Source organism: Sebastes fasciatus, chromosome 1, assembly GCF_043250625.1.
Source record: "Sebastes fasciatus isolate fSebFas1 chromosome 1, fSebFas1.pri, whole genome shotgun sequence".
Lineage (NCBI taxonomy): Eukaryota > Metazoa > Chordata > Actinopteri > Perciformes > Sebastidae > Sebastes > Sebastes fasciatus.
In genome coordinates, this window is record NC_133795.1 from 41,237,381 (window position 1) to 41,265,336 (window position 27,956).

Consider the following 27,956-nt stretch of genomic DNA (forward strand, 5'->3'; position numbering starts at 1 on the left):
GTTCACGTTTACTCAGATTTATTGGACTGCCTTAGACCATGACATTTGTGAAAGGGGCGTGGTTCCCATTCAACAGCATTTTAGTACATTTTTGACAATAATATAGCATAGTTTTGTTTTTATTTCAATTATGAACCTGAAGCTTTTTAAGTTTTACTTGTGTTTTTCATAATATCTTCCTGTTTCCTACTGTCTCCTTCAGATCAGTAAGCAGCACCTGCAAACAGTCAAAGAGCGTTTCCAGGCGTTCCTCGGTGGAGAAACCCAGATCGTGGCTGATGAGGCCTTTATCAACGCTGTCCAGAGCTACTACGAGGTGAGTCGGTATTATCTGTCACCACTATACACATACACACACAAAATGGATATTTAATGTAGTCTTTTTTAACCCTGGTATGAATGCATATATTTTCACATGCATTATATACTGCTGTGTTTTGCAAGACATTAACCTGGTCTTTTGTGGCTGTATGTGACCTCTGTCCCTGTAGAATCAGTTAAATACTTAACTCTATCATCATTATTTAGAAATAGGAAATGCCTGCACCCTTTATGTCATTTCAGATGTCTACACTACCTTTTGCAAGCTGTTAAGTTCCCCTTGCAAGCCTCTCCTTGTTTCAAAATGAATCCGTCCAAGCAGGGAAACTATAATGGGGGAGAAAAGTATCCAAATCTCAGCGGAGATAACTTGTCTTGGCTCTGATAAATGATATAGAGCATGCACTGAGCTCCTCAGGGCAGTCTTAATAATATGCTCCCAAACGACCAGGATTCAGTGGGCTGGATCCAAACCAAGAATAGAAGAGGGAAATAAAATGGGATAAAAGAAGAGCCAGCGTCTTCTCTCCAGCTCACATGTCTTAACAGTCTTTACAGGATTGTACTGTTCATTTACAACTTCACATTTCACATACAGTTTCCAGAGCAACTCACGGTGAGTAGCTGAAGCTTCAGTTCTTGGTTTTTGTTCTCACACCCAACTCGTCACATACGGACGCTTAGACAGGACCCCTTAGCATAAGAGTTGTCACAATACTAAAATGATGACTTTGATACAACACCCTGTAGGGATGTTAATAATTAACCGTTTAACCGTTAACCGACATTAAGCGTTTTAACCGATTAACGCTATTGGTTAAAACGGTTGAAGAAATATTGATAATTCATTAAAAAGCTGAGCGGCTCAGAGGAGCGACTTGTCACTTTAAGGAGAAAAGCTGGTCCACCTTAACAGCCCACCTTTAGAGGAGTTGTAGTTTTATTGCATTTATTCACCGACAAATAAGTTGTACACACACTGCTAGACCTACGTTCACAGCTAGAACGCCACCAACAACCTCACACTCACCACCAACACACACACAGTCTGTTGAAAACTCACTAAAGTTACACAGACTACGTGTGCAGCGGCGAGCACAAAGCCTCCGGCAATGCTAGAGCTGCTAACGTAGCACAAATACACACACTGTTTGGTGGATAATCGCTTATGTTATGCCAGGCAGACAGAGTGTCATTACGCCGGGCAGACACACAGCTGACAACCTGCTAAACTAAACTAAATGTGCGGTGGAGACTTTTACTGGGAAAGTGGCTGCATGTCCGCGACACTACACGCAGCATCGTAGCTGCTAAGCTAACGCTCCCGGACGGTGAACTGGAGACTCCCGTCAACCAATATCTGTTGTGCTCATAACCTGCAGCTGGTAAACCGCTGCATGCGAGGCACAAATCTCGTCGGTTAACGGGTGATAATCGGTTAACGAGGGTCGGTTATCGGTTAAGAACATTTTTCAAAATTAGCATCCCTAATACCCCGCTTAAATATCTCGTAAAATAATATACATGGTATGCAGTAATCTGATGTCCCCTATTCTTGGGTTTTCGTGATTCCTTTGATGGTTAACTATATATTTGTGTGCGTTTAATAAGGTTTAAAAATGAAAAAAAGCCTTACAGCAAACATTATTGTATAATCACTACTGTGCATGTGTTTTCTGAAAGCTGATCCAGGAACACACGTTGCAAAGGAGGACATTTAGAGATCTGCGTGTGCAGTAGGGTGCTAGAACAAAACAAGGGAGTGTATCTGTTGGGTTGGCGCCGCTGTCACATTGACTGGCACTTTCCTTATCAGTTAATGGGGCAGCACCAGCAAGCCAAATGAGAAAGGTGTGATATTTAACAGATGAAGCTGGTGGCACACAGGTTATCCAATTCAATTAAAACCAGAAGCTCTCAGCTCGGCTTTAGCTTCAGGGTAAACCTGCTGCAGGTAGACAGAGACAGGGGGGATGGTGGACAGACAGAAATAGAAAGATAGAGGAAAAAAAATGGCCTGGAAGTGTTGATAGGGGGTGACAGGAATTTACCACCCATCAGTAACGAGCTACAGTTTTTCCAAGTATGGCTCAGCTTTCACATGATGCAAACAGATCTGGTTTGTGATTGAAATTCTTCTTTGTTTCCTTTAATTGGTAGAAAATCAACATGAAAAAAAATCAATACAATGGGGGTGGATGGAATTTCATTTGCGCTTTTCACAGCATTGAAAAATCATAATGACAACAAACATCAACAGCAGTGTGTCTTTCCAGAAACAGTGTCCCTGCGACTCTGGGAAATCCACTGTGAAGAAATCTCCAATGACATGCAATCTGTCAGCTGTACGTAGCGGAGCAATCGTAAAACACTCCATTCAAACTGGACAGAAACAAAACTCGAACTCAACTGTAATTTCACAGAGTTTAATGTGAAAGAACGCAGAATCTACAGCTGTCCGCTCTCTCTTTCTCTGCTAGCAGAAGGAAAGAGGCTGGGTCATGCGTCATTAACGCGTCATCAGTTACACTGTGCCTGTGGTCTTAATGCTCAGGCTGATCTGAATCCTTAAAAAAATTCCTGAATCCGGATCATGATCCGGATCGCCACCAAAATGTAATGGATTGTTCATTGTGCCACACCCCACCCCTCCAAAACATTTCACTCAAATCCATTTCAGACTTTTGGAGTAATCCTGCTAACAGACTGACAAACAAACCAATGCCGGTGAAAACATTACATCCTTGGCCCTAAATATGCCCTCTGCTGTGCAGAGAGGTAGCATTTTGACATGTTTTTCAACTCACTGACTCAAAAGAAGATTACATTTTTTAGTCCAAGATGCTCAGTACACATTGTACAATAAATATATACTGTACATATTACATATACACGGATATATTGTATGTAAAATAAAATATATGTGGAAAAAGATCCATACATACAATAAAGCAATGAAGGGAGATACATACGACGATGATATGCATAAATGGTAGTGCAGGGTCCTGGCTTATATATCAAGCGATGGATAACGGCTGCAAGGTGCATCAGTGTTACTAAAGTTACAAACCTCACAAATTACAAATGTTTCAAGTAAAGTGTGAATGGGAAAAAAAATGCATCAAATGTGTTAAAGTGATAATTTTGATGTTTTGAAGTGGTATTATATGAGGTACTTAACCATAGTCAGTGTATTACTGTCAATAAGCAGCGTTTGGCATGCTCTCAGATTAGAGAAACAGACAGGAGCACCAGCACGGGAGCAAAGCAATGTACTGCTGTGGACGTGGGCAGAAGCAAACCCTATTGTATACAACTAAAAGAAAGGTGCTATATTTAGAATAATTTCCAACGGGGAACTGAGCTGAAAGTGAAACTTATCTATACTGTTTTTGTCTACAGACTCTAGTGGCATTAAAGAGAGCATAGGTACTTTTCACTTTCAGTTCTGTTCCCCGTTGAAAAGGGCAAGATAACGTGGCACAAATACTCTAAATATAACTTACATTTAAAGGGACTCTATGTAAGAATCAGAAATTGCTTGTTAACAGCGACACCTGTGGCCGTTAAGTCAACGAAAGTCAGCGTCCTGTTGCTCGCGCTTGTGCTCGCTCTACATAGACATGAACGAGCATCGGTCAAAACAGTGAGGCGACACACGTCAGCTAAAACCACAATATCACTCTATATTTCAGCTGCTTAGCAGTAATGTTAACTGACCAGACGAAGGTCTCTCCATGAATCAATGCTGATCCTAGTGTTGGCTTTTCCTGCTTCAGCCTCCCGACCGCGGTCAGAAGGAACAGGGGAGATACCGGATTTTTGGTCGGAGACGATAACGCACGTGTGCGCGCATGCACATGAGAGGTGGAGCGAGAGAGCAAGAATGATCGCGGTGTGTGAGTGAATGCAGCAGGCAGAGGAGCAGAGTACAGCAGAGACTCCGGTCCTGGAGACCAAAGCTACGGTCTCCTCTGTGTCTTCTGACCGCGGTCGGGGGGCTGAAGCAGAAAGAGTTAACACTGTTTATCAGACGGGCTTCACTAGATATAACTTTACGGTTTTGGTGCTTCCGTGTAGTTTGTGTTGGAGTCTGAGTCTGAACAGCGTAGCCACACGCGAGTGCGCATGGGACACCGACCCGCAATGATTTATACGTGTAAGAAGTTACAAACTGTCCCTTTAAACAGATATACATTTTTTTTTAGGTGGTTAAAATATGTTTAGATGATGCCCCCCGTCCACAACATTACTTTGCCCCAGTGCTGGTGCCCCTGTCTGTTTCTCCAAACTGGGGACGTGCCGACCACCCATCTACTTTAGGTAATAAACTGACTATGGATAAGTACCTCCTACAACCCCACTTCAAAACACCCAAACCAAAAGTGGTGCATTGCACTGAAAGCAGTATAGGAGTATAGGAGTGTAGGAGGAAAGCAGGATAGAAAGAGCGGGTATAGCAGTAGAGTGAGGTAGCCTACATGATAGTAATTGTTGTCAGTTAGAGAGGAGTAGCGCAGGCTCATAGCCACTGTGAGGATGGTATTCACTGGTGTACCTCGGTAGTATCAGTCCGTCGCTGAAGGTGTTACTATTCTTCCAGAAAGGCATGAACGGTGAGGGAGTTATGCTGTAGTTTTAGCAGCATCCTTCTCTCAAGATCCATCCCCAGACTGGAGCCAGCCTTCCTGATGATGAGTTTGTTATACATACAGTAGAATCAGAAATTTGGGGGATAAAATAAAACAATTTTTTTTCAATTCACAAAATTGATTGCAGATCTTTCTGAAAAGCGACCGTGTGTCGCGGATGGTGCAGAGCGGCGGCTGCTCTGCCAGCGACTCTCGGGAGGTTTTTAAGAAGCACATAGAGAAGCGAGTGCGCAGCCTGCCAGAGATCGACGGTCTGAGCAAAGAGACGGTGCTGAGCTCTTGGATCGCCAAATTCGACACCATCTACCGAGGCGAGGAGGACCCCAGGAAGCACCAGCAGAGGATGACGGCCAGCGCCGCCTCCGAGCTCATCCTCAGCAAGGACCAGCTGTACGAGATGTTCCAGCAAATCCTGGGCATCAAGAAGTTTGAGCACCAGCTCCTCTATAACGCCTGCCAGGTCAGTACTCAACTACATATCATATGGAACTTTGCATTTTGGAATACAGTATGTGTGTGTGTGTCTGTCCACCTTTCCTTTCCACTTGTTTATTTCTGAGACGTTATGCCCAATCTCTGGCCTAATGTCTCATTGGGAATTTGAGTGTGTCCTTTGACTCAAATCTCAATGTTGAGGGGCAGATCAAGAAAGCTGTTTTACCATGTGTTTTTTTTTTTATTTAATAACTCCAAAATTAGCTTGATGATCAGATTGAATTGTCATTTTATTTCATGTCATAATTCAGACGAACATCTTGGTCATAGTAGTTGTTTGTTTTGTGCGAGGGGCTGTTAGTCTGTCCTATGACCTCAGCTTTTCAAAATGGTATGGCATGCATATCTTCTATTAATAGATCATTCTCCATTGCAACCTTTTTGTAAGTAGCTACGCCACAGGCTAGCCTACGACCTGTTTGGACACGATACCTGGTCAGTCGGTCTTAAGAGGTATGGATTTGACATTATCGTACCTTTTTTACTTAAAAACATAACCACTGACCAGAATTAGCCGCATCTACAGTACACCGTAGATAAGATTGTGTGCTTGAGAGCCACAATAAACCCATGATGTAGCCTACCAACTGTCTTGGCCATAGTTTTGTTTGTGTACAGCAAATTTTGCTGTAAAAAATATTTAGTTTAATATGAATTACTATGGATTTACTATGCTACCTGAAGTGTTATTGACTGAAGTCCACTATTGAAGCCCATAGGCTATAGCTAAACAACAAAGTATGACTCATGCGCTGTCTCCTCTATAATCAAAGTTAGGAACTCTTTATTAAAGGTCCCATATTGTAAAAAGTGAGATTTTCATGTGTTTTATATCATAAAGTAGTTTCAAGTTCTGTATAAATACAGTGAAAGTATCAAAACACTCAATCCACAGAGAAATACACACAGCCCGTATTCAGAAACTGTGCTTTTGAAACAAGCCGTCAGGATTTTTGTCAATTTGTGATACAATATTTAGACCATTAAATAGTTTTAAACGTAAGCATTCTAAATGTGTCCCAGTTTATTTCCTGCTGCAGTGTATGTTAATGACATCAGATGACAGGAAGTAAACATGGACCCAAGTTGTTGCCTGGTAACGCAATTCCATTGAAATGCACTAAAACGGAGCGTTTCAGGCAGAGAGTAAATACAGGTATATTCAGGCAGACTATATGAGAAACATTACGTTTTTTGTTTAACATTACAGCATGTAAACATATTCCAGTAGAAACATAAAATACAAGTATGAACCTGAAAATGAGCACAAAATGGGACCTTTAAGTCTTTATTGTCACCGCCGCAGCATCTCTGCATGTGGACTTGTGGTGTTGATTTGAAGCTTTAAGCAAGAAATATGAACCATATAATAAAACAATGCAAAAAGATGGAGCAAAAGCTAAGCTAACGTTTTTAAACCAATTTTTTCATGTGCAAAATAAAATTCAATCAGACGTGTGTCGAGGCTCTTTCAGGTTTTTCAGTCAATCTGAATGCAGAGAATCAGTCTGAGCATGCAGGAGGAACAATAAGACTGGCTACTATACAAAGATGATCCACTATTTAAGTGCCAGGTATTGCATCAATGGAAAATGTGCCGGCTGGATGGATTATTAATATATGCCGAGTGTGATAATAACAGGGCAGAGAGCTGGGCTGTAAAGGCAGATTGATGTGGTAATAATGTTTCTAGTTGTCGGCAGCTGGAGGATGGCCTATAGGTTCACAGCCAGTCTTTAGTCAGAGCTCAGTCCATCACTGGAGAGACTGTGGGGGGGTGAATCCTGCTCACTGTCAGGGCTCCTTTATCCTTTTATCTTGTCTGTTTCATGCCAACGCTGGCTGTAGGGGGCTGTCTTAGAGCACAGTAATGCCGGCTAAATCAGAAACCACATCTTTGTTTTTCACCCTGTGCGTGCACAGACTGAGCCCGTGTTTTTCACACCCAAAAAACATCTTAAGAGTGGTCCATTGTTCGAGCATTTTAGTGTAGACTTTTACAAAACAGTAGCGTTGGTGGTCTTTCAGGAATCCTCAGGCCATTCCCGGTGAGGTGGGTTTCCTTGTGAATATGTTGGTATTTGTCATCCAGTACAGAGAGTTACGTATGTAACTACGGTTCTACGAAATTCTGGATTACCGCCAGAGTTTTCTGTCACTTTGAATCTTGGCGGGAAGATTCCGTAGGGACATCTGTCATGATGACGTCGACTATGAAATGAGGCAGAACAAAGCAGTAAATCCTCACATTTGAGAAGCTGGGACCAGCTTATGGTTGGGATGTTTCCTGGTTCATAGATTATCAAAATTGTCATAAACATGACAGCTAGACATCTCTGATTCGTCTCTAAAATATTCAGGTTATGAAACAGGTCCATGAGGAAGATAATGAATCAACAAGATAATCTCTAAAAATCAACACATTGTATGGTAAAAAACCCCATCTTTTTCTCACCAGTTTTGAGCCACAGAAGCAATAAATATAGAAAAACTAATATTACAAAAAGCTTGCTGTATAATTAACTTGACAAAACAAACTGTGAAATGTTTGTAGGCATAAGCTGAAAAGCTTGTGGGAGGGAAAAACACACTAGAAATCTGGCAAGAAAATCCAAGGATTAAATACAGGCTTTCCTTTCAGATCTACAAATTGTTCCACTCTAAATCAAAGAATGTCAGCTTTAGTGTTTGGTGTTGCTATCTATACACTTCATTTGGATTTGGTCACAATTTATATGTAGTGCCGCCACCCCATATAAAGGGCAGATGAGGGGGTTTGGCACTGGAAAACTTTAGAATGGGATGCTGAAGAACCAGGTTGATAAGCAGGACTAGTGCAAAAAAGTGATATTTATTAACAAAAAGTTTACTGAAACAAAGGGAAATACAATAAAACTACATTTAAACTGTATCAAAAGAACACCAAACAAAAGAAAGCTGCAGCCTCTCACAGCAAGCTGTCGGAGCCGAAGCGGAACAAGCCGCTGCGTGTAGTGAAGGAACTGAGGAACTCCAAGAAACGGGGGTTAGGGAAAACTGAATACCGCGCAGCTCAAAAACAAAAACAGCACATCTTTATCCAGACTGTCAATCATGCCAAAGTGTTACGGGACTAAACCCAAAGGCATTCTTGGCGGACATTTAAATAATAATAATTCTAAAAGGAGATCAGATTCATACTGTACTGTCTGACTCAAGCCTGGACTATCTTTGCCTAAATTAAACCTGGCTCCATAGAAATATACCGACAAACATGATAGACATTGCTGGTTAAACATGCTATAAAAGGATACGCGATAGGTAGAAAGAAGACAACTGTACCATGCCTAAATAATGAAATAAGTAAACTTATGAAAAAATGAAATTGTTTGATAGTAGGTTTTAAATTATGTACTTATTCCACAGATTTGTCAGTTTTGTCTAAACGGAGAGAGAGATGAGCGCACGCACGCACGCACGCACGCACGCACGCACGCACGCACGCACGCACGCACGCACGCACACACACACACACACACACACACACACACACACACACACACACACACACACAGACAGACACAGACAGACACAGACAGACACAGAGACAGAGAGCTCTATAGTGAACAGCAGAGGATCAGAATCGCTTGTTGACCAGCGCAGAGAAATGAACAGCCAGGCTTCAGCTCGCACGGCTCACGCTGGCGTTGCGCCGTTATGAATCTCCCAGAGAACCTGATATGGAGAGGGCAGAGGAGAGTACCGACGGCTTTTGAGAAGCTCTAGTACGCATGAAAAAGTCACAGTACGCCAAGGAGTAAAATGAAGAAGTGCCGGTACTGCGTACCGCTGAGTAGGGGAGAGTGGGGTAAGATGAGCCAATTTTTACTTATGCTGTCCTCGAGGTTAGGAAAAATGAGACAGAAGTAAAATGAAAGCATGAACCTTTATTTCAGGATCCCTCCTATCAAATGAAATGATCAGCATGCTTCTATAACAAAGCTGTCTGAAAAAAATTACTTTCCAAAAACAAGTGCTCCTGTGGCTCAACTTGGCAAGTTGAGCCATCGTGGGGTAAACTGAACATCTGAGTTTTTAAGTTTAAACCTCAGCATAAGTGTGTTAACAAACAGTTTCACAGTTATGAACTTGTGAGAACAAACCACCAGTGAGTTTCAAGACCATTGAACAATCAAAACAGTCATTCAATATTCCAGTCGTCAAGGTTGCAGGGAAATAGGGATGTCACGGTACCAGAAATCTAGTAGTCGATACCAATACCACGATTCTCGATACCAATTCGGTACCACGGTAAATAAAACAAAAAAACAATCAATCCCATGTAATTCAACACGCACTCCTTTATTAAAACATTTGAACATTATCAAAAACAGAGGCATGTAGCCTTTAAGTAATAAATAAAAAGAAACGTCTATTAACATTGTAAAACAGAACAGAGGCATGTAGCCTTCAAGTATTTAAAACAAACCATATTGTCTGAATGTCTGTCTTTGAGGTGCTTTGCTAAATTGGATGTATTTCCTCCTTCGGAAAGAAAAGTACGACGGCACCGTTACTGCACCGCATACTGGTTTTTGCGAATCTATTGTAACATTGCGTGTGGCTAACTTGTAGAAGAAGGGAGACTGGAAACGGTTCCACTTTTTCACTCAACAGAGCCGGATTTATTCCCTGCCGCAGCTCACAAACTACCCGGAGTTGGAGGTGTGTCGGAAAATAATAACAACTGGCCGGTCGGTCGCTTAGCGTTTTCACTCTCGTTCATTGCAGGTAGCTTGGCTAATTAGCCAGATGCCTTCTTTCACGTCTCGTGTTGTTGTTTTCCGTGCTGTTACGGCATTCCTCTTCTTCCTTCATTTCACGGCAGATGAGAACACTTGTAAGTGTATACTGTCCCCATTAGATCCGGAAGAATCGCATCTTCAGTACCAAATGACAATTACAGGCATCGTTCGGTACCTTCCGTACCGAAGAAAACGAGTACCGTCACATTTTTTTAATTTTGGTACCGAGTTGGTACCGAAGTATCGGTTCTCGTGACATCCCTACAGGGGAATATGAACTGTTGCTCCCTCCTTGCAGTTCCTCCAGCCTTTTGAGGTTGAGGTAGCTTCTTCAGCACATCGCTCAGTGGAAAAGATGCCTCCTCCTTTTCCTTGAACGCAAAGGTGGGCTTCTCACGTCCAGTGCTCCCACGGATTCATCTTGCACCCACTTCGTTGCCCTCCAGGCTCTCAACCAAGCCAAGGTAATGGTAGCTCCTGCCTTTGGATGCGAAGTTTACTATGACAAATTCACCAACTAACAGATCTGAGATGTGTGATTCACTTCTCTCATCATTAGAACTATCATGCTCAGAAGTGTCATCAAATGGGATGGGAACATCACTCTCCTCAGAGCTGCTGTACGCTGTGATTTTCGTCTTGGTTTGCTTCCTCTTCAGCTTTCCTTGTTCTTGGATGGTACTTTCCTTTTTCCCTTTCTGTTTATTTTTCCTCTCTTCAGGAGCTCTTTCAATTGCCTGCTTTTCAGGTGTATAAGTCAGGATTCTTGTCTTCACATGCTTTCGGTTTGTTTGTTTCCTGGGCTGCTGAATTTTGGGTACGGGTAGAATTTCAGTAGGAGCCACATATCCAGTGTGGTTGGGGCGTGAATCTGTGAGCCAGTGGCTCAATTTACCCCATCATAGCCTTTGGCCCCCTTTTTGACCGATAGCTACCATTTTGGAAAAAAATGGCCTATCTTAGCAATTCAGAATAATCTTTAGCGAAGTGATTCACATGGTTTTATACGTTAGTAAATCACCAACATGTATAATATATTTTTTTAGACCTGGATAAATTTGCTTTGACCTAACAGTCATTATTCCTGACATGCAGAACATTTACTTTGTCAGGCAAAAAAATGTTTTTGGTGTAAAAAAGTACTTACCACTTCTCCCATGTGCTTCTCTCCATCACAGCAAGATAGAAATGATGGGTACTTCCTGAATTTGTGGTCACATGACAAAACATATGCACAGTTGCCTAGATACAGGGGGTGGGTCAACTTCAATCCTGCGATATTCCGCATCCAGTGGGCCCATAGAGCAGGCGCATTTACGGACGTCTCTTTCTCAATGTAAGTCTATGGGAAAAATATTTTTTTGGTCCAATGTCATCACATGACCGACACGGAAGTTGTAGTACCGCCGTTTGACCACTACGAAAATTTGCCTCACAGCCCGGCGCTTGGTAATTCAGGTTTGGTGTTGATTCAAATGTATGGTAATGTTTGACATTTAAAGATTAGGGTGGTGTTGTAATGGATTGTAATTATATTAAAAGTTGTTGCTCTCCATTGATGCAAATGATGTGGACAAAATATTAAAAAACAACTTTAATACCGTCAAACACAACACCACCTACAGCTTCATAACGGATATTAGAAGTGTATCAACACATGAGTCACTTTGTAAGCTAGTCAAGTTAACAAAAAGTGAGCATTTTAAATAAGGTACTGTAGCATTTTTGCTGGAATCTTTAAGTAAAGCTCTTTCCATGCTGAGGCACAAAATGGAAGCTTTTTTTTTCTCCTCTTGTCATGAACAATTGCCATTTCTGGAGTAACCACTCTGAATTAATGAGCTGTAAGCTGAGAAATCTGTTGCTGTCTTTTGCAGCAGATCTCTGAATAGAGACATGAGGAAGGGATAATAGGAGGTCTTGTTGGCGCTGGCAAGGCTGTTACTCCACATTTGTGATGCTGCTTAGCAATCCTGAATGAGTTATCATTTTAATGTATGCTATTTTTCATTTGTAAGTCCTGATACATACTAGCTGTGTGAAAGGTTTTCTCTCTTGATTCATCCGAGAGCTGCGCAGTGTTCTTATTAGCCGTACGAGCCTGATCTTATGAATGAAAGGAGGCAGGCTATTATTAGAGACAGGCATTCATTTCTAATTTTCCCTCTTTTATTATTAGGTAGAAAGAAGTCTGATCTGCTCTTATTTGCCATTGTTGTTGCTGCTATTTTCTTTGAATACATAGTTTATAGATAGTAATATAATTGATTTGTCACAAGAAATTGTAAAAAACCCACGTTATATGGCTTTGGCTTATTTTTCTTTGTGGAGACGTCACCTATATAATATAGCATAATATAACCTGTTAGCACACCTAAAGTAACTAAAGATAGCTTTGAATAAAAAAAGTGTATACTAAGTCTAACTTAAGATCATAAACACTTGAATATAAAAACGACTCATTGAAATCGGTTGAGAAATTAAGACGTTATAGTGCTTTTTATCCAGAAAAACGGCAGCCCCCCCCGTTCACCTGTATGTGTTTACAGGCCAGTCCTGCCTGCACAAATATGGTGGCAACATTGACGTACGATCCAAAGGCCAATGCAGCATCTACGTATATATATCTATGATACCAGTAGCTACCGGACCAAATGCTCATGATGTGACCACAGAGTTGTGCAAAGGCATTCTAGGTTATGCCTAAAAATCATACACAGAATAGAATAGTTAAATAACATTTGAAAGATGAACTGATGTTAACAAATAGTCCATACAAGTTAAGGCAGTTTAAAGTTGAATTTTCCATGTCTTTTAAAATTGACCTTACATTGAAGAATTTCCGAACTGTTTTTGTAAGAAAATTGAAGCTATGATGATACTACATCTATTGTGCAGATTTATAGAGAGATAATACACATGTCAACTTGTTGGATGATGTTGACTGGAGAATGTCATACAGATCCACATAGCTTTAGATTTAAGTAGCAGTGATTCCTCCTGGATGTTTCCTTTTTGGGGAGAGAGAGACCAGATGCTTCATAAACGCTTAGTGTGCCACTCTTAATCCCCACTGAGCAATTTGATATTGAAAATGTAGTAGTTACAGATGTCTCTTTCCTAATGTAAGTCTATGGGAAAAAGTATTTTTGGGCCCAATGCATCGCATGACTGACACTGAAGTTGCAGTACCGCCGTTTGGCCACTACGAAAGTTGGGATCAACGACTGGCGCTCTTCCTGGGGGCTTCGTTGAGCAGGACTGAGACAGCAGCCTGCCACTGAATGTGCTACCTACACTTTACATACTTCAACTACACCTGCGGTAACCATGGGGTCAAGACAGCAGCGCAGATGTGTGTCGTCAGGTGTAAAAGATGGAAGGGTTGCAAAAAAAGCCCTCTGATGTATGCTGGATGTCAGGTATGTGATATGATAGCATAGAATAGTATATATATGATAGATGGTAGACGAGTGACACTATGTATGGGATGAAGGTACTTGAATTTACATTTTTTCGGTAGCCCCCACCACTGGTTCTGGCTGGGGCCAGCTTGAAATGTAGATTTTCACGTCTCTCCTGGATGTCCTCAAAAATTGTTGTCACAGAATTTGTAATGTAAAAAAAGAAAAAAAAGTTTACTAAAAAGTTTGAATCAACAGTAAAGGTAAGGCTTCTCTTCACACTTAGTGTATCATGCAAAATGTCATAATTTACAATGGTCAAGTTGACATGTTTTGCTGTCTTAGATGACATGCATCGCCATGGTAACTGATGCTGAACACATAACCTGCTCCGGAGCAGGAGGCATTCAACCGCAAGGCGGTAATTGTAGTTAGTTCAGATATTGCCCCAATGAAATTACAGTACCTTACAGTAATTAAGTGTTTCTGGAGAACACCAGCATAGGGGAGCTATCACTGCACTAAAATAAATATCATTTAATTCTGTTTGGTTATTACAGTGTTGACCAAATGAGTCAAATAAAACACAAAAGCAGATATTAATTATTTTCTTAGATGGAATCATTTTAACTTTAGTCGGTCTTTAATCACCATCTCTTTACAAAGACTACACGTCAGGTATGGAATAATAAAGTCAGGAGGTGAACTAAAGGGTGGAGTAAATGTTCCTCTGAGGTCCCTGCAGAAAAGACGAATGAGAGAAAAGAGACGGCAATAAGAGGACTGGAGTGTGGAACTGGAAAGAGAGGAGGATGAGAGAATTGGAGTGTTTTAACAGGGGTGGTGATTAGAGGGCGGCAGACAGGAAGGGAGGCCGAGGCATTACAGCAAACAGACATTTCCACTAAATGAGACGTTTCCAGTTATCAGTGCTGAGAGTAAATATTGTCCTCTTGGTGTATAGGAGCTGCACTCGGTTGCTAATAACTGCCAATTAAAAACCAACAGTACCAAGCCACAGTTAAATAACTAATCTCACACAACAAGGCATATGGTTCCTCTATAACAGAGCTCACTGGGAGACGGCTGTGATTTTTGAGACTTTAGTTCAAAAGGAAAACATTGGACATATGTAAAACCGTCTGACAGCACTGACAGATGGCTCACTGAATTAAAAGATGATGTGACACTAAGTGTAACTTCTGTACAAATATTTTTTTTGACATGCGTCTAACACATGCGCATCGTTTGAACGGGCTCTAAATCCAAACCCACGGCGTTATGAGGTAATCCTTTAATCCACATTGTGAGCTTCCACTTAACAAGATGTTGAAACATCCTTTGCCACACGAGCTTATGTCTTGACTGTGGTTCTACCCGGCGGGCTGATGCAGCGTGTGTGTAACCTGGAGATGACCCTGGTTTGGAAACAGTTAAGCACAGATGCAGGTTACAGGAGCTGGAATGGGATTTGACCCACTAGTGTCATCTTTTGCCACCCTGCGGCTCTGCTTGTGTGCTTTTAAAGAAGAGCCAGACGGAGCCCCCCCCCTCCCAACGTGTTTCAAAGCAACATGTCGCTGCCCTCGTTAGTAGAGTGACTGTTGTCTGATCCGTGCACAATGAGCCAGATGCTGAACGTTTTTATTAGGGATGCAGCGACACCACTACAATACCGAGTACCAATACGAGTACTTCTCTGTGCCTAAAGACCCTCGTTAACAGCCAGCTGGAGGGTGTGAGCGACACACGGCAGACTGGGGAGTCCCACATACGAGGCGGTGCGCCGCGACCGGCCACAGGACGGCTTGGAAAGGCTCAGGGCGAAAGGTGCTTGCCGGGGCCGTGGACAAAGTGCTCTCTACGTCCTCTCTCCCCGCCGGGGAGGAACGGGGCCCCCTGCTTCTGGTGCGATCTTTCTAGTTTGTTTAAGTCCCACATGAGATACAAGTTTTAGACAAATCTTGGACATTTTGTCAAGTTAAAATGCGAATGCATACGTGCTTTCATCAACTACTTTATGCAAACGCTGATCAGCCATAACATTAAGACCATTGACAGGTGAAGTGAATAACATGGATTATCTCGTTACCATGGCACCTGGCAGTGGGGTGGATATATTAGACAGCAAGTGAACATTTTGAACTTTGTGCTGGAAGCAGAAAAAATGGGCCAGCTTAAGGATGTGAGTGACTTTGACGAGGGCCAAATGGTGCTGTCTAGACGACTGGGTCAGAGCATCTCCAGAACTGCAGCTCTTGTGGGATGTTCCCAGTCTGCAGTGGTCAGGACCTACTGTACCAAAAGTGGTCCAAGGAAGGAGAACCGGTGAACCGCCGACAGGGTCAAACCCGAGGCTCATTGATGCACGTGGGGAGCGAAGGCTGGCCCGTGTTGTCTGATCCAATAGAAGAGCTACTGGAGCTCAAACTGCTGAAAAAGTTTATGCTGGTTCTGATAGAAAGGTGTCAGAACACACAGTGAGGAGCAGTTTGTTGCGTATGGGGCTGCGTAGCTGCAGACCGGTGAGGGTGCCCCGTGCTGACCCGTGTCCACCGCCAAAAGCGCCTCGTGAAAGCTGCAAGCAACGACACCCCAGGCCAAGCATTCGGCCTGTTTTGAACAGGCATGTTATGCACGAGCACTAGTTTGTTTAGTTCAGCCTAGAAAATAGACTAAACAGTACCAATAACAAATTGAAGTTATTGTATTTGTACATAACACACATGCATGTGTCTGTATACCATGTTGGGTGTACCATTACTTCAAACAGGCCGGTGAACGCCTCAGAGCAGCAGATGAGGTGATTGTTCTCTAACAAACTGCACACACATCGTATAAAGAGCAGCGGGGTCAAAAAGCGAGGCACATCCCTTTTGATGAATGTGCCTTTGCCAGTAATGATGGCTGGAGCTGGGAGAGAAATTGAATTGCAGGCCAAAGCGGCGGATATGTAGTGAGGGAAGAACAGAATGGGTGTTCTTTCCTTTTATCAGATGGGTTTCAGCCATTAGGGGCTGTGGTGGAGTCAGCAGCCACTGAAAGCCTCTGAAACTGCTCACAATAGACTGGAGAAAACACACTGGGTGAAACAGTCAATCCATGAATTAATAGAAAAATAAAATAATGACTGATAATTTTAATAATCCGTTAAAGGGTTAGTTCACTCAAATGACTTCAACAGCAACATCCCCTTTTCAGAAACGGTCTATCTGAGTAACAGGGATAGTGAAGGACATTTTCATTTTATAAACATCATTTTTCAACGCTGTGAGCACCACCAACAATTAATCTCCATTGTATTGGGCTGGAAGCAAAAATCTCAGACACCAGATATCTCCAAACCTAGACAAATAAAACCCAAACGCTGCGTGAATGAATACCAGTAGCAGAAGGGAGAAAATCTGGTTTATCTTATAATCATTTGTCAAGTAGAAATATCAAATATTAGCGAGTTGCGGCTTCCTCCAGTGTAAAGCGATACTGTATTTACCTTAAAGCTGACGTTGGTGAGATTGGAGCAAATATGATTAAAAAAAGTTATTTTTATAAAACGGTTGCTATATCCTGACAGTAGTACATGAAACAGGTAACCTGAAAAAAAAAAAATGTTCCTCTGTATCCTCTGGTGTCCTCCGGTGCTCCTAACGGCATCTGCAAGATTTCAGACCAGAGGAAAACAAGCAGTAAGAGCTGATTTGAGGTCTGCTGTCCAGCTGCTGTCTATGAGAGCCGGCTGTCAATCACCCCTGAACTCCGACCAAACGGTTAAACTAGGCAGCGCTGATCAAATATGAATCAATATTTTGTTACGTTAATGCCTATTTCTCTCCTCAAATGTTTTCAGAATCATCTTGTAGTGTACTGTTTAGCTGTAAAATGAGAAAGTTTGTGGCCCAGCAGCCATGTTGAGATCAGTTGAAGAATTAACAAGCACCGCCCACCAGCCGCAGCATAGCCAATAGGAACACTCTCTCAATGAAATGACCTGTGATTGGTCAAAGTCTCCCGTCACATGCTAGATCTTCTAAAGCCTGAAAACAGAGCCATGAGGAGGAGCAGAAGTCTAGTTTTCTCTCAGAACACTTGAATTACAATATGCTGAAAGGTTATTATGGAATTTTTGCCCAATGATGCTAAAAATATACTGACTACTGAAGCTTTAAACCTTGGTTTTTAGCCATGCTAGCAGCATGGCTCTAGGGCAGCCATTCTCAACCAGTGTGCCGCGGCACACCGGTGGGCCTCAGAGCGCCATCTAGTGGGCCGCGGAGGCAGTGGTACTAGATTATTTTTTTATTATTATTTAGCAAAGTGAACAGGTAAAACCTAAAGGAGGTAAGATGCCAGCTGCCGTAAAACCAAAGCCTATTGAAGGAGGCTGAGACACGGGCGGACACGGGTCTTGTATTGGGTATAACACATGCGCAGTGTAACTGGAGCTGCGGTCGTGCGTTGCGATCGGCTCAATTTCGGCGAGTGCAGAGCAGATATTACTGCGCATGTGCGGTACCCCGAAGGCGCGTTGATTAAGTGTGACCCAACCTCCTTCAATAGGCCTTGTGTAAAAACACCAAACATCATCAGGTAGAGACAAACGTGTTTGCCACTGTTAGCTAGCTAACGTTCTCGGATGCAGTGAGACAAAATGGATCGGTTTTTAAAGCGAAAAAGTGATGTGGGAGACAACCCTGCGCCAGTAAAAGCTCCGAAGCGTGTGGTGAGGAAATATGACCCTGAATACATTAAATTAGGATTCGTGCTTAATCGCCTTTTTGAACTGAGAGAAGAAGTGCACACATTTCTGGAAGAGCAGCACTCCCCTCTTGCTGAGCATTACACTGGTGGTAACTTTTGTGCAAAACTGGCCTACTTATCAGATATATTTGACCAGTTAAATCAGCTCAATATATCAATGCAAGGCAGAAACAGCACAGTGTTTTTGGTTTCAGACAAAATTGAGGGCTTCAAGAAAAAACGTATTCTGTGGAACAGAAGAGTCAAGGAGGGACGATTTGACGTGTTTTCACTCCTAAGTGAAACTTTGGAAGCCACTCCTCATGTCAACATATCCAGTGTTATAACCCAGCATTTGACTAAGTTGTCGGGAAAGTTTACAGACTACTTCCCAGAAGATGCACGAGATGGAAACCTTTGGATTTTGGACCCTTTCTCTGTGGATCCTGCTTCAGAAGACATAGCTCTCTCCACTGTGTTGGAAATAAACTGATGGAACTATCAGCAGACAGCAGCCTGAAGCTTCAGCTCACACAAGTTGACCTTGCTTCATTCTGGATACTGGCTGCCAGTCAATATCCCTCTCTGTCAAAACGGGCAATCAAATTTCTGTTGCCTTTCACCACCACCTATTTATGTGAGTCAGGGTTTTCCATTGTGACTGTCACAAAATCAAAGGCAAGGAATAAACTGAAAGCAACTTTGAATGCTACTCTGCGTGTCAGCCTCTCACCCATCCCACCACGACTTGATCTCATTATTTCCCAGAGGCAAGCCCAAGTGTCTCACTGAGGGTAAGCAGAATATGTATTTTGGTCATTACAGCTGACAGTGGCATAACACATATCTACAGCCCAGTTTATTATTTGTTGTATAAACATGTTAGGTTTTTTACTCATTTATTTGGAAAGGTGTGCCTCGGAAATGTTTTGACAATCACAAGTGTGCCTTCAGTTGCAAAAGGTTGAGAACCCCTGCTCTAGGGAACGTCAGTCAGTCAATCACTTTGGTCCAGACAAAAATATCTCAACATCTACTGGATGGATTGGCACCTAATTGGGTAGAGACATTCATGGTTCGAATCCCGATGACTGATGATACTCTGACTCATCTAGCATCACCATGAAGTTGTTTTTTGAGTGAAATGCCATGGAATTTGGTATAGACATTCAAGCCCCCCCCCCCCCCCCCCCCTCTGGTGACTTCCTAACTTTTCATCCGGTGCCACCATCAGGTTGATTGGTCACTTGCTTTAAAGCCAAAAAAAATGAGACCTCGGCTTTCAAATTGACGTTTAGAACGAGGCTGGAATGTCAAGACTCAAACGAACGACATGGACCGTACCATTCAGGAAACAGATTGCATGAAGTCACTTTTGCTTTTGCTTCCTTGTCATCAAAGTCCACAATGATATCTGTGTCTTCTAAAGCTGAAACAATTATTAGAACCGTCTATTAATCGTTCAAGAGAAACTTGATGTGCAACAATTTTGATAATTAATTGTCATTTTCTAAGCAAAAATGGCAAAATTATCTGTTTCCAGCTTCTCAAACGTGAGGCTTTGCAACTTTTAAATTTTTTATATCATTATCAATTTAATATCTTTCCTGCTTTTCTCTAACCTGATCAGCCAGATGGTTTGTTTCACAGAGCCATATGAGAAGCCGTCATTGGAAACTGGGCAGGCACTTTCAAAACATACTTGACAGGTGATTGGACGAACCATCTGTCTATCAAACCAGTCGGGAGAATCTTTGCTCTTCTTTCAATGAAGAAATACTCTCCAGTTCTGATAGAACTGATGTTATTGCAGCATCTACATCAACCTCTGTAGGAACCACCATTGTTGTTTAGAAGAAACATTCGCCGATCCGTGTCACGTCACACACACACCTAAGCCACGCCCTGTAGCAGCCAGTAGCTCCTTACAGGACGCTGACTGGTCTGTGCACTTGCTTGACGGACAAAAATGCATTACTTGAAGCCCGACGAGATGCATTTTCATGTGATATGTTATCCCGTGATTCTTGCGCGATCTCGTGACATTGCAAGAATCCAGCTGCCTTGCAAGGTAACCTTTTCTCAGCCCCCAGGAAGCACTTATGTAACAACAAAGTATTTAACAAAAAGATAATTGGATTGACTAAAAGTACTCGTATCGGTACTCGGTATCGGCGAGTACCCAAAAAAGTGGCATCGGTGCATCTCTAGGTTAAAAGATAGGTCACAACAAAGAAAATAACAAACCCCAACTGCGCCGTGAGAGTCCTAAAGGTGCTAGGTGCATCCACACAATTCACACACCCTGTGCAGCAGTTCTGAGGAGGTGACAGAACCCTGTGAACTTTTGCTAAATTAAATTTAGAGTCAAGATGCAGTTGCGAAGGCTGTGCCCTTTTGTCTACAATTTTCCAACAGCATTTCCAATTTATCTGAGCGACAGAACATGCAATTGCAAACATGTGAGTTACCGTTACCTGTGATTTTCCACAGCTCTTTCCACTTTGTAAGCTCAAATTCTTTTCTCATTCTCTCTCTGTCTGTCTGTCTGAGTAAATTATCTCCCATCTTGCTGTTGATGAAAGGTAAACAAGATGGGGCAGTAGGCCGTGTACTGTGGTTTATAATCCAGTACAAGCGCACAGCATTGCTGTGAAACCCTTGAATTATTCTGTGCATGTTTGCTCTGATAACACAGATGACGGAGGGAAGGCCAAATAAACTGCAACTGTGCTTCATCAAAGACCTGCTGCTGCTCTGCTCCACTGGTTAACTGTGCCTGTGTGTGTGTGTGTGTGTGCATGTATGTGTGTATGTGTGTGTGTATTGACGACGTGTACCTCAAACTCCTTCCTGAAACATTTAAACGGTTGGACTGTACACACGTGAGCACTACACAAACAACACAAACACGCACAAACACTCCCCAGTGCCCTTTATCCTCTTGTATGTGGTCGCCACGGCAACTGTACACAGAGGTTACCGCTCATCCCCCCTCTCCCCCTTCCCTTGCCATGCCAACTCTTGTGCTCTTATCTGAATTAAGGGCGAGTGATTGCTTTTCTTGTAATCACTATCAGGGTTTGGGTCTGTTAATCCATCCAGAGGAGATGGCAACTTGGGCGAGGAGAGGATTAGGATGGGGGGGGCTGTGGAAGGAAGAATGAAGAAGCAGTGGGGTTATAATAAATCTAATATTGATGCTGATCATGGAGATCTCTCAGTATTCTTGGTTAAATCATTAATGTTTGGGTCGGGTATGGTACAGTTACCCGTCAATCTGTTTAACATATATCTCTGCACCCACACAAGCCAACAAACTATCTATTTAAAGGTCACATATTATACTCCATTTAAACTAGTTATTATAGGTCTCAGACACCTCCAAACCATGTCTCTGAAGTTTTTTTTTCAAAAAAACAATCAGATCATGCATTCCAGCATAACCTCTGTTTCAGCCCATTTCCAAAAGTGCTGATTTCTGTGTCTGTAGCCTCTGTCTCCTCCCACTCTGCTCTGATTGGTCAGCGTTTTCTGTCAATCAAACGTCCTCAACAACACAGCGTCACCCTCCCCGCCCCCCTCGCGGCCTGAGAGCAGGGAGAGAGAGGAGTGGAGAGAGAGGAGCTAGAATAGAGCTTATAAACCACTTTAAAGTTTATAAACCAGAAACTTCACCCAGCGCACGTTACCGAAGGAATCTGATCAGAAATCGGCGACACATGATGAACATCTGCGGTCCAGATTCCAGGTTTTCCTGACGGTTTCTCTCAGGTAAATAATACTATTTATATCTCTGTTAGTTAGCTCAGTGTTTACCTCATGCATCAACTCTGTAAACCGTAAACATACACTCTGTTTTACGTCTGTCTTTACAGATCCATCTGTGAGAAATGACCGACAGAATCATCCCAGAGGAGAGCAGACAGCTGAGAGCAGACAGCTGAGAGCAGACAGCTGTGGGCAGATGGGAGATACAGAGCTAACCCGTTAGCATGTAGATACATGCTAACGGGTTAGCTCTGTTTACATGGAGATACAGAGCTAACCCGTTAGCATGTAGCTAACCCGTTAGCATGTAGCTACATGCTAACGGGTTAGCTACATGCTACCGCTATGACACGGTGTGTAAACACAGCGACCATCAGGGTGGAAAATAGAAGATGTGAAACAGTAGTCAGTTCATTATTTCTGCTAAAAGATAAATGTATGGAAGATCAGAGTAATGGTATATTATTTACAGTAGTAGCTGTCTCTGTGTTACCATGACTACAGACCACCGGAGCTTAGCTTACCATAGTTTACCAGAGCTGAAGACTTTCTCCTGTACCATGTTAACATAACTGCAGGTGGGATGATTACAAATGCTGTGAATAATTAATATTGTCATCTGTCAACTCAAATAAAGTTTGACTGTGAAACAGAAATGTGTTGTGTTGCTTACAAGTCACTATTTACTACCTGTACTCTGCTACATGCATGACATCAAATATATATAATATATAAATATCATCTGTTTAAACAGTGTAATTACATAAAGCCTTTGTGAATGAACATGTTATATTTAGATGATGGGAGTACATGAAGCCTGTTCTGCTGGTTCTTGCAGACTAACAGTAGGAGCTACTTTGCTCAAGTTCGGTTGAGGAGGAGAGACAGTGACGCGCTGTGGGGCGGGGTCAGCTACTGAAGGTTCTCTCTGGTTCGACCAGGAAACCCTCACGTGACTTGCATTCTCTAATGACGTCAGAATACAAGGAAAAAAGCGATTTTTTTTTCTGCACCCATTTCCGGACAAACGGAGGAGGAGAAAAAGAGAGAGGATGGTCTTTTATGATACTATGGTGGCCTGTAGACACACTGGGGACAGATATTGATGTTTAAAAGACATGGAAAAGTGCATTTTGCATAATAGGTGACCTTTAAAGGGACTGTATGTAAGAATAAGAAATTGCTTGTTAACAGCAACACCTGTGGCTGTAAGGCCAATGAAAGTCAGCGTCCCGTTGCTCGCGCTCGCGCTTGTGCTCGCTCTACATGAACGGTCAAAACAGTGAGGCGACACACGTCAGCTAAAAGCAAAATATCACTCTATATTTCAGCTGCTTGGCAGTAATGTTATCTGACCAGACGAAGGTCTCTCCATGAATCAATGCTGATCCTAGTGTTGGCTTTTCCTGCCTCGGCCTCCCGACCGCGGTCGGAGGGAACAGGGGAGACACCGGAGCTTTGGTTGGAGACGATAACGTTTCTCTCTGCGGAGCCCCGTCACTTCACAAGACACGGTAAACCTCTGTTGGTCTGGAGGAGCTGCAGCAGTTATATCTCCACAAACGTCCACTGTACATTCACTAGATATTCTCAGAGCTAAACTAACTCTTCTGCAGTGTGGAGTGAGCGCGCATGCACGTGAGAGTGGAGCGAAAGAGCGAGAACGAGCGCAGTGTGTGACTGAAGGCAAGCAGAGGAGCAGAGTACAGCAGAGACTCCGGTCCTGGAGACCAAAGCTACGTTCTCCTCCGCGTCCTCCGACCGTGGCCAACACTGTTTAACAGACGGGCTTCACTAGATACAACCAAGAGGTTTTGGTGCTTTCGTGTAGTTTGTATTGGAGTCTGAGTCTGAACAGCGTAGCCACACGCGAGCGCGCATGGGACACCGACCCGGTGATTTTTACGTGTAAGAAGTTACAAACAGTCCCTTTAAGTTTTTTACTTTTCCAACTCCCGTGATCCTTTGCCTCGTGGATGGTCTGCTTTCTGCCTGGATGCCTGAGGCTGGTGCTGCGTGCACATTGAGATCACGACGGAAAAAGGAAAGTCATTTTTCATCGATGTCTCTCACACGGTAATGGAGAAGGCAGAAGAATTGGCAGCGAGCCAGTAAATTGCGAAGCGGTCCGTTTCATTACTTTGTATTCATGTAATAAATATGTAAATGTCAATTAGATGGTAATCTGCATGACAATAAAGAAAAACAAATACAATTTGATTATAATAGTGATCAGTTTGACATGGACAGACGCGATCACTATAAGCAGTTTATCACTGTATTGTGTTCAATACATGGCAACAGCAGGTGAGTCAAGTTTGATCAAACTTTGGTTATTCTCCATTCCTTACATAATAAACCCTCGATAGTTTACTCCACAGTGAGCAGAAGATTCAGATTTCAGACACTTGGGAATCATCATCATGTTGCATCATCACTGACTGATGTACTGTCACATCATTGTCATTTATGCATCCATCAATGGCGTAGCAAGTTGTGTATACCACATACACCACATTTTGTATTATATATTTAGATGAATGGGCTATTATTATTATGAGCCAATGGGCTCCATCAGCATGTAATACGTGCATGTGAACTACAGATGATGAAGGGATGTGATGTGATACAGTGATATGTGGACAGACAAGTAAAATAAGGACGAGTAAAATAAGTAACGACATTGTTTTGTTTTCTATGACATTAATCGGATGTGAATTTAATAGTGTGAGCTTGACAATGTTCCAAAAGAAGCTTATTCAGCTGGTTTGGGTGGAGCTGAGCGATGTGAATAAATGTTAATATAAAATATGAGGAGCTCTCGATCACTTTCATTTAGTCAAAGTAGCTCTCAGAGGAAAGAAGGTTGGAGACCCATACTGTAGAGAGTTAACTCTGTCTACCTAGTGGAGAACGTTTGTCTGGGTTTGAGTTTGAGCTTGAGAGAGAGAGAGAGCGAGGGACAGAGAAAGAGAGAGAGTGCATGTGTGTGTGTGGGAGTGTGTGTGTGTGTGTGTGTGTGTGCGTGTGCGTGTGTTCATCAGTAATGTTGTTTATTATTTATTGCAGCAGAGACTCTGAGCCAGAGTTCCTCAAGGACCAAACTCAGCTCACTGACCCAAACACTCACATGAAAAGTGACAGTGTGAAGAATGAAAAAAGACCTTTAGTTTAAACCCTGCCTACGTGTCCACACACACCTTTCCTCTTTCACAATAATATATATTCTACACTATTGCCATGGTTTGGTTTGGTTTAAGCACAAACACGACTTGATTAGGTTTGGGTTACAATTACTACTTCGTCAGAGGTCTCGTAAGGTTAGGAGACCTCCATCGTCATGGTTACAATAATAAACAGATGGTGAAGGGTAGGGAATGTAAGTCGGAATCACTTCACCGGCTGTTTGTCTCAAATACTCGCTGCCTTGATAACCCAGCTGCACACGGAGACCACAGAGAGATGTGCCGAGGCTTTTAAGGTCGGGTAGAATTGAATGTTGTGTTATCTCTGTTGATCCAGTGGGTTTGCTCGCTTCCATAGCAGCAGAAGGCATGCCAAGAGTTTGTATGCCAATGTGTTTCATGTATGGTAACGGGGAGTCAAAATAGGCAGTGGACGGGATCACTGCGGCCGGAACAAAAACAGAAGTTCCGGATCAGAATGGAAATGTTCAGGAGAACATACCGGCTGTAATGACATCATCGTTTATTACAGTAAATATATTACATATTGGTCCTTTAAAGTCTGATGTTTTGTTGTCCTTGCATCCACCCTGACCTCCTCCCTCTGCACACTTTGTCGCTCCATCAATAACAACATTACACTTTTGCTACTGCATCTGTTGTTTTTACGCCTCCGCACCGGCAACAACCCCGGCCAGATGCTTAATGTTTTCAGATTTTCCGTCCAGCCCATTCTCGTGAATGGTATCTCAGGAACGCCTGGAGGAAATTTCTTCAAATTTGGCAAAAACATCTACTTGGACTCAAGGATGAACTGATTAGAATTTGGTGGTCAAAGGTCAAAGGTCACTGTGATCTCACAAAACAAGTTTTTAGCCATAACTTAAAGCTTCAGTAGGCAGTATATTTTTGCTCCTCCTCATAGCACTGTTTTCAGGCTTTAGAACATCTAGCCAGTGACGGGAGACTTTGACCAATCACAGGTCATTTCATTGAGAGAGCGTTCCTATTGGCTGTGCTCCGGTCATGTGACCGGAACTTGGCGTTCCTTCACCAGATTTCACAATGGCGGCGGCGTCACCAACTTTCTCATTTTACAGCTAAACCGTGCACTACAAGATGATTCTGAAAACATTTGAGGAGAGAAATAGATATTAACGTAACAGAATATTGATTCATATTTGATCAGTGCTGCCTAGTTTGACCGTTTGGGCGGAGTTCGCGAGTGATTGACAGCCGGCTCTCATAGACGGCAGCTGGACAGCAGACCTCAGATCAGCTCTTACTGCTTGTTTTCCTCCGGTCTGTGAAATCTTGCAGATGCTGTTAGGAGCACCGGAGGACACAGAGGCACATGATTTATTTTCTAGATTATCTGTTTCTTGTAGTGCTGTCACGATATAGCGACCGTTTTATAAAAATATCTTTATTTAACCATATTCGCTCCAATCTCGCCTACTTCAGCTTTAAGAATTCATATGCTAATTATGACAATTTCACACAAATGTCTAATAGGCTAAAAAGATCAAGTGATGACATTTTGGACAGATATGGATGTAAACTGCAACTTGACTGGTTGGCGGAGGCGTACAACTGTAAGACGGTAATTCTAGTTCTTGATAGGACAGTCTCAACATTGCAGCTGTTTGTAAAGGGTGCACTGAGAAGGAAAACAAGGTCATCTTAGTCCAGTACAATTCAATGAATGAATGGCTTCCACTAAAATCCTAGAAAGAAAAATATTTTCTGTCTGTTGACATCTTAGATCACATAAAAACATCCGGAGGAGCAATCCGCTGTCGGTATTGGTCACTTCTTCCAGAGTATCCTTCAATGACACACTCAGATGTTGCTGCTTTTGACAGTCGGACAAAAATGAAGTCAAGGTCCTCTTTTTGAAATAGACTGCAGTATTTAAGAGCTCAGCTCCTCTGCTACTCTTAGATACTGCAATTTTTTCTTAGAAAGAGGAACTTGAATTCGAGGTAACATATTTGCAGGTACACGAGGAACAGCAGATTAACCGGCTCTGTTGTTTTGGAGGTTTTCAACGCACTCCCTTTTTTATTCCCTGCTGACAGATGATAAACTGGGTTCATTGCACTTCACTGAACTCGCCTTTCTCACGGGAGAGTCTCAGGAACTGTCACAGAACTTGGAAAATGATTTGTTCCTTTGTGTTTATGTCTAAAGCAAACAGTTACCATATTAAAATGTTATGTCCATGTTTGGAACGTCGTGAGCGCAGCACCACAACAGTGCCATGAACATGAAGTCGTCGTGTTGTTCTTTGTAATTAACGGATTTGCGAGATTGAAAGTTGGGCAGAGAGAAAGAGAAAGGCCAGAGCTCTCCGCTCAGCACCACAACATGAGACAAAGGAGGAGCAGCAATACAACAGCCTGTTATTTTTTACATGACTCTACCTGTGTCATGACGGCTTCCTCAGTTGTTTATTATACCCCACGACAACGTAGTCGGGGGTATATAGCGCTACGCGTGTCCGTCCTTCCGTCCGTTTCGTTTCCGGAGCAGAACTCGGAAACTATTTAACTTAGTAGCTTCAAATTTGGTGTGATAGTTGACAATGTCATGTTGAGATCTCTT

At 42.6% G+C, this 27,956-nt stretch overlaps 1 protein-coding gene across 2 annotated transcripts in view; it reads left to right on the forward strand.

Annotated features, from left to right (window-relative positions):
- Positions 1 to 27,956, forward strand: part of cadpsa (Ca2+-dependent activator protein for secretion a) — a 199,583-nt gene that overhangs the window by 28,991 nt on the left and 142,636 nt on the right. For both annotated transcript variants that reach the window (XM_074648789.1, XM_074648797.1), the window contains exons 2-3: positions 203 to 316; positions 5,101 to 5,433. In XM_074648789.1, coding sequence (XP_074504890.1) covers positions 203 to 316; positions 5,101 to 5,433 — 447 coding nt within the window. The remainder of the gene's footprint in view (positions 1 to 202; positions 317 to 5,100; positions 5,434 to 27,956) is intronic.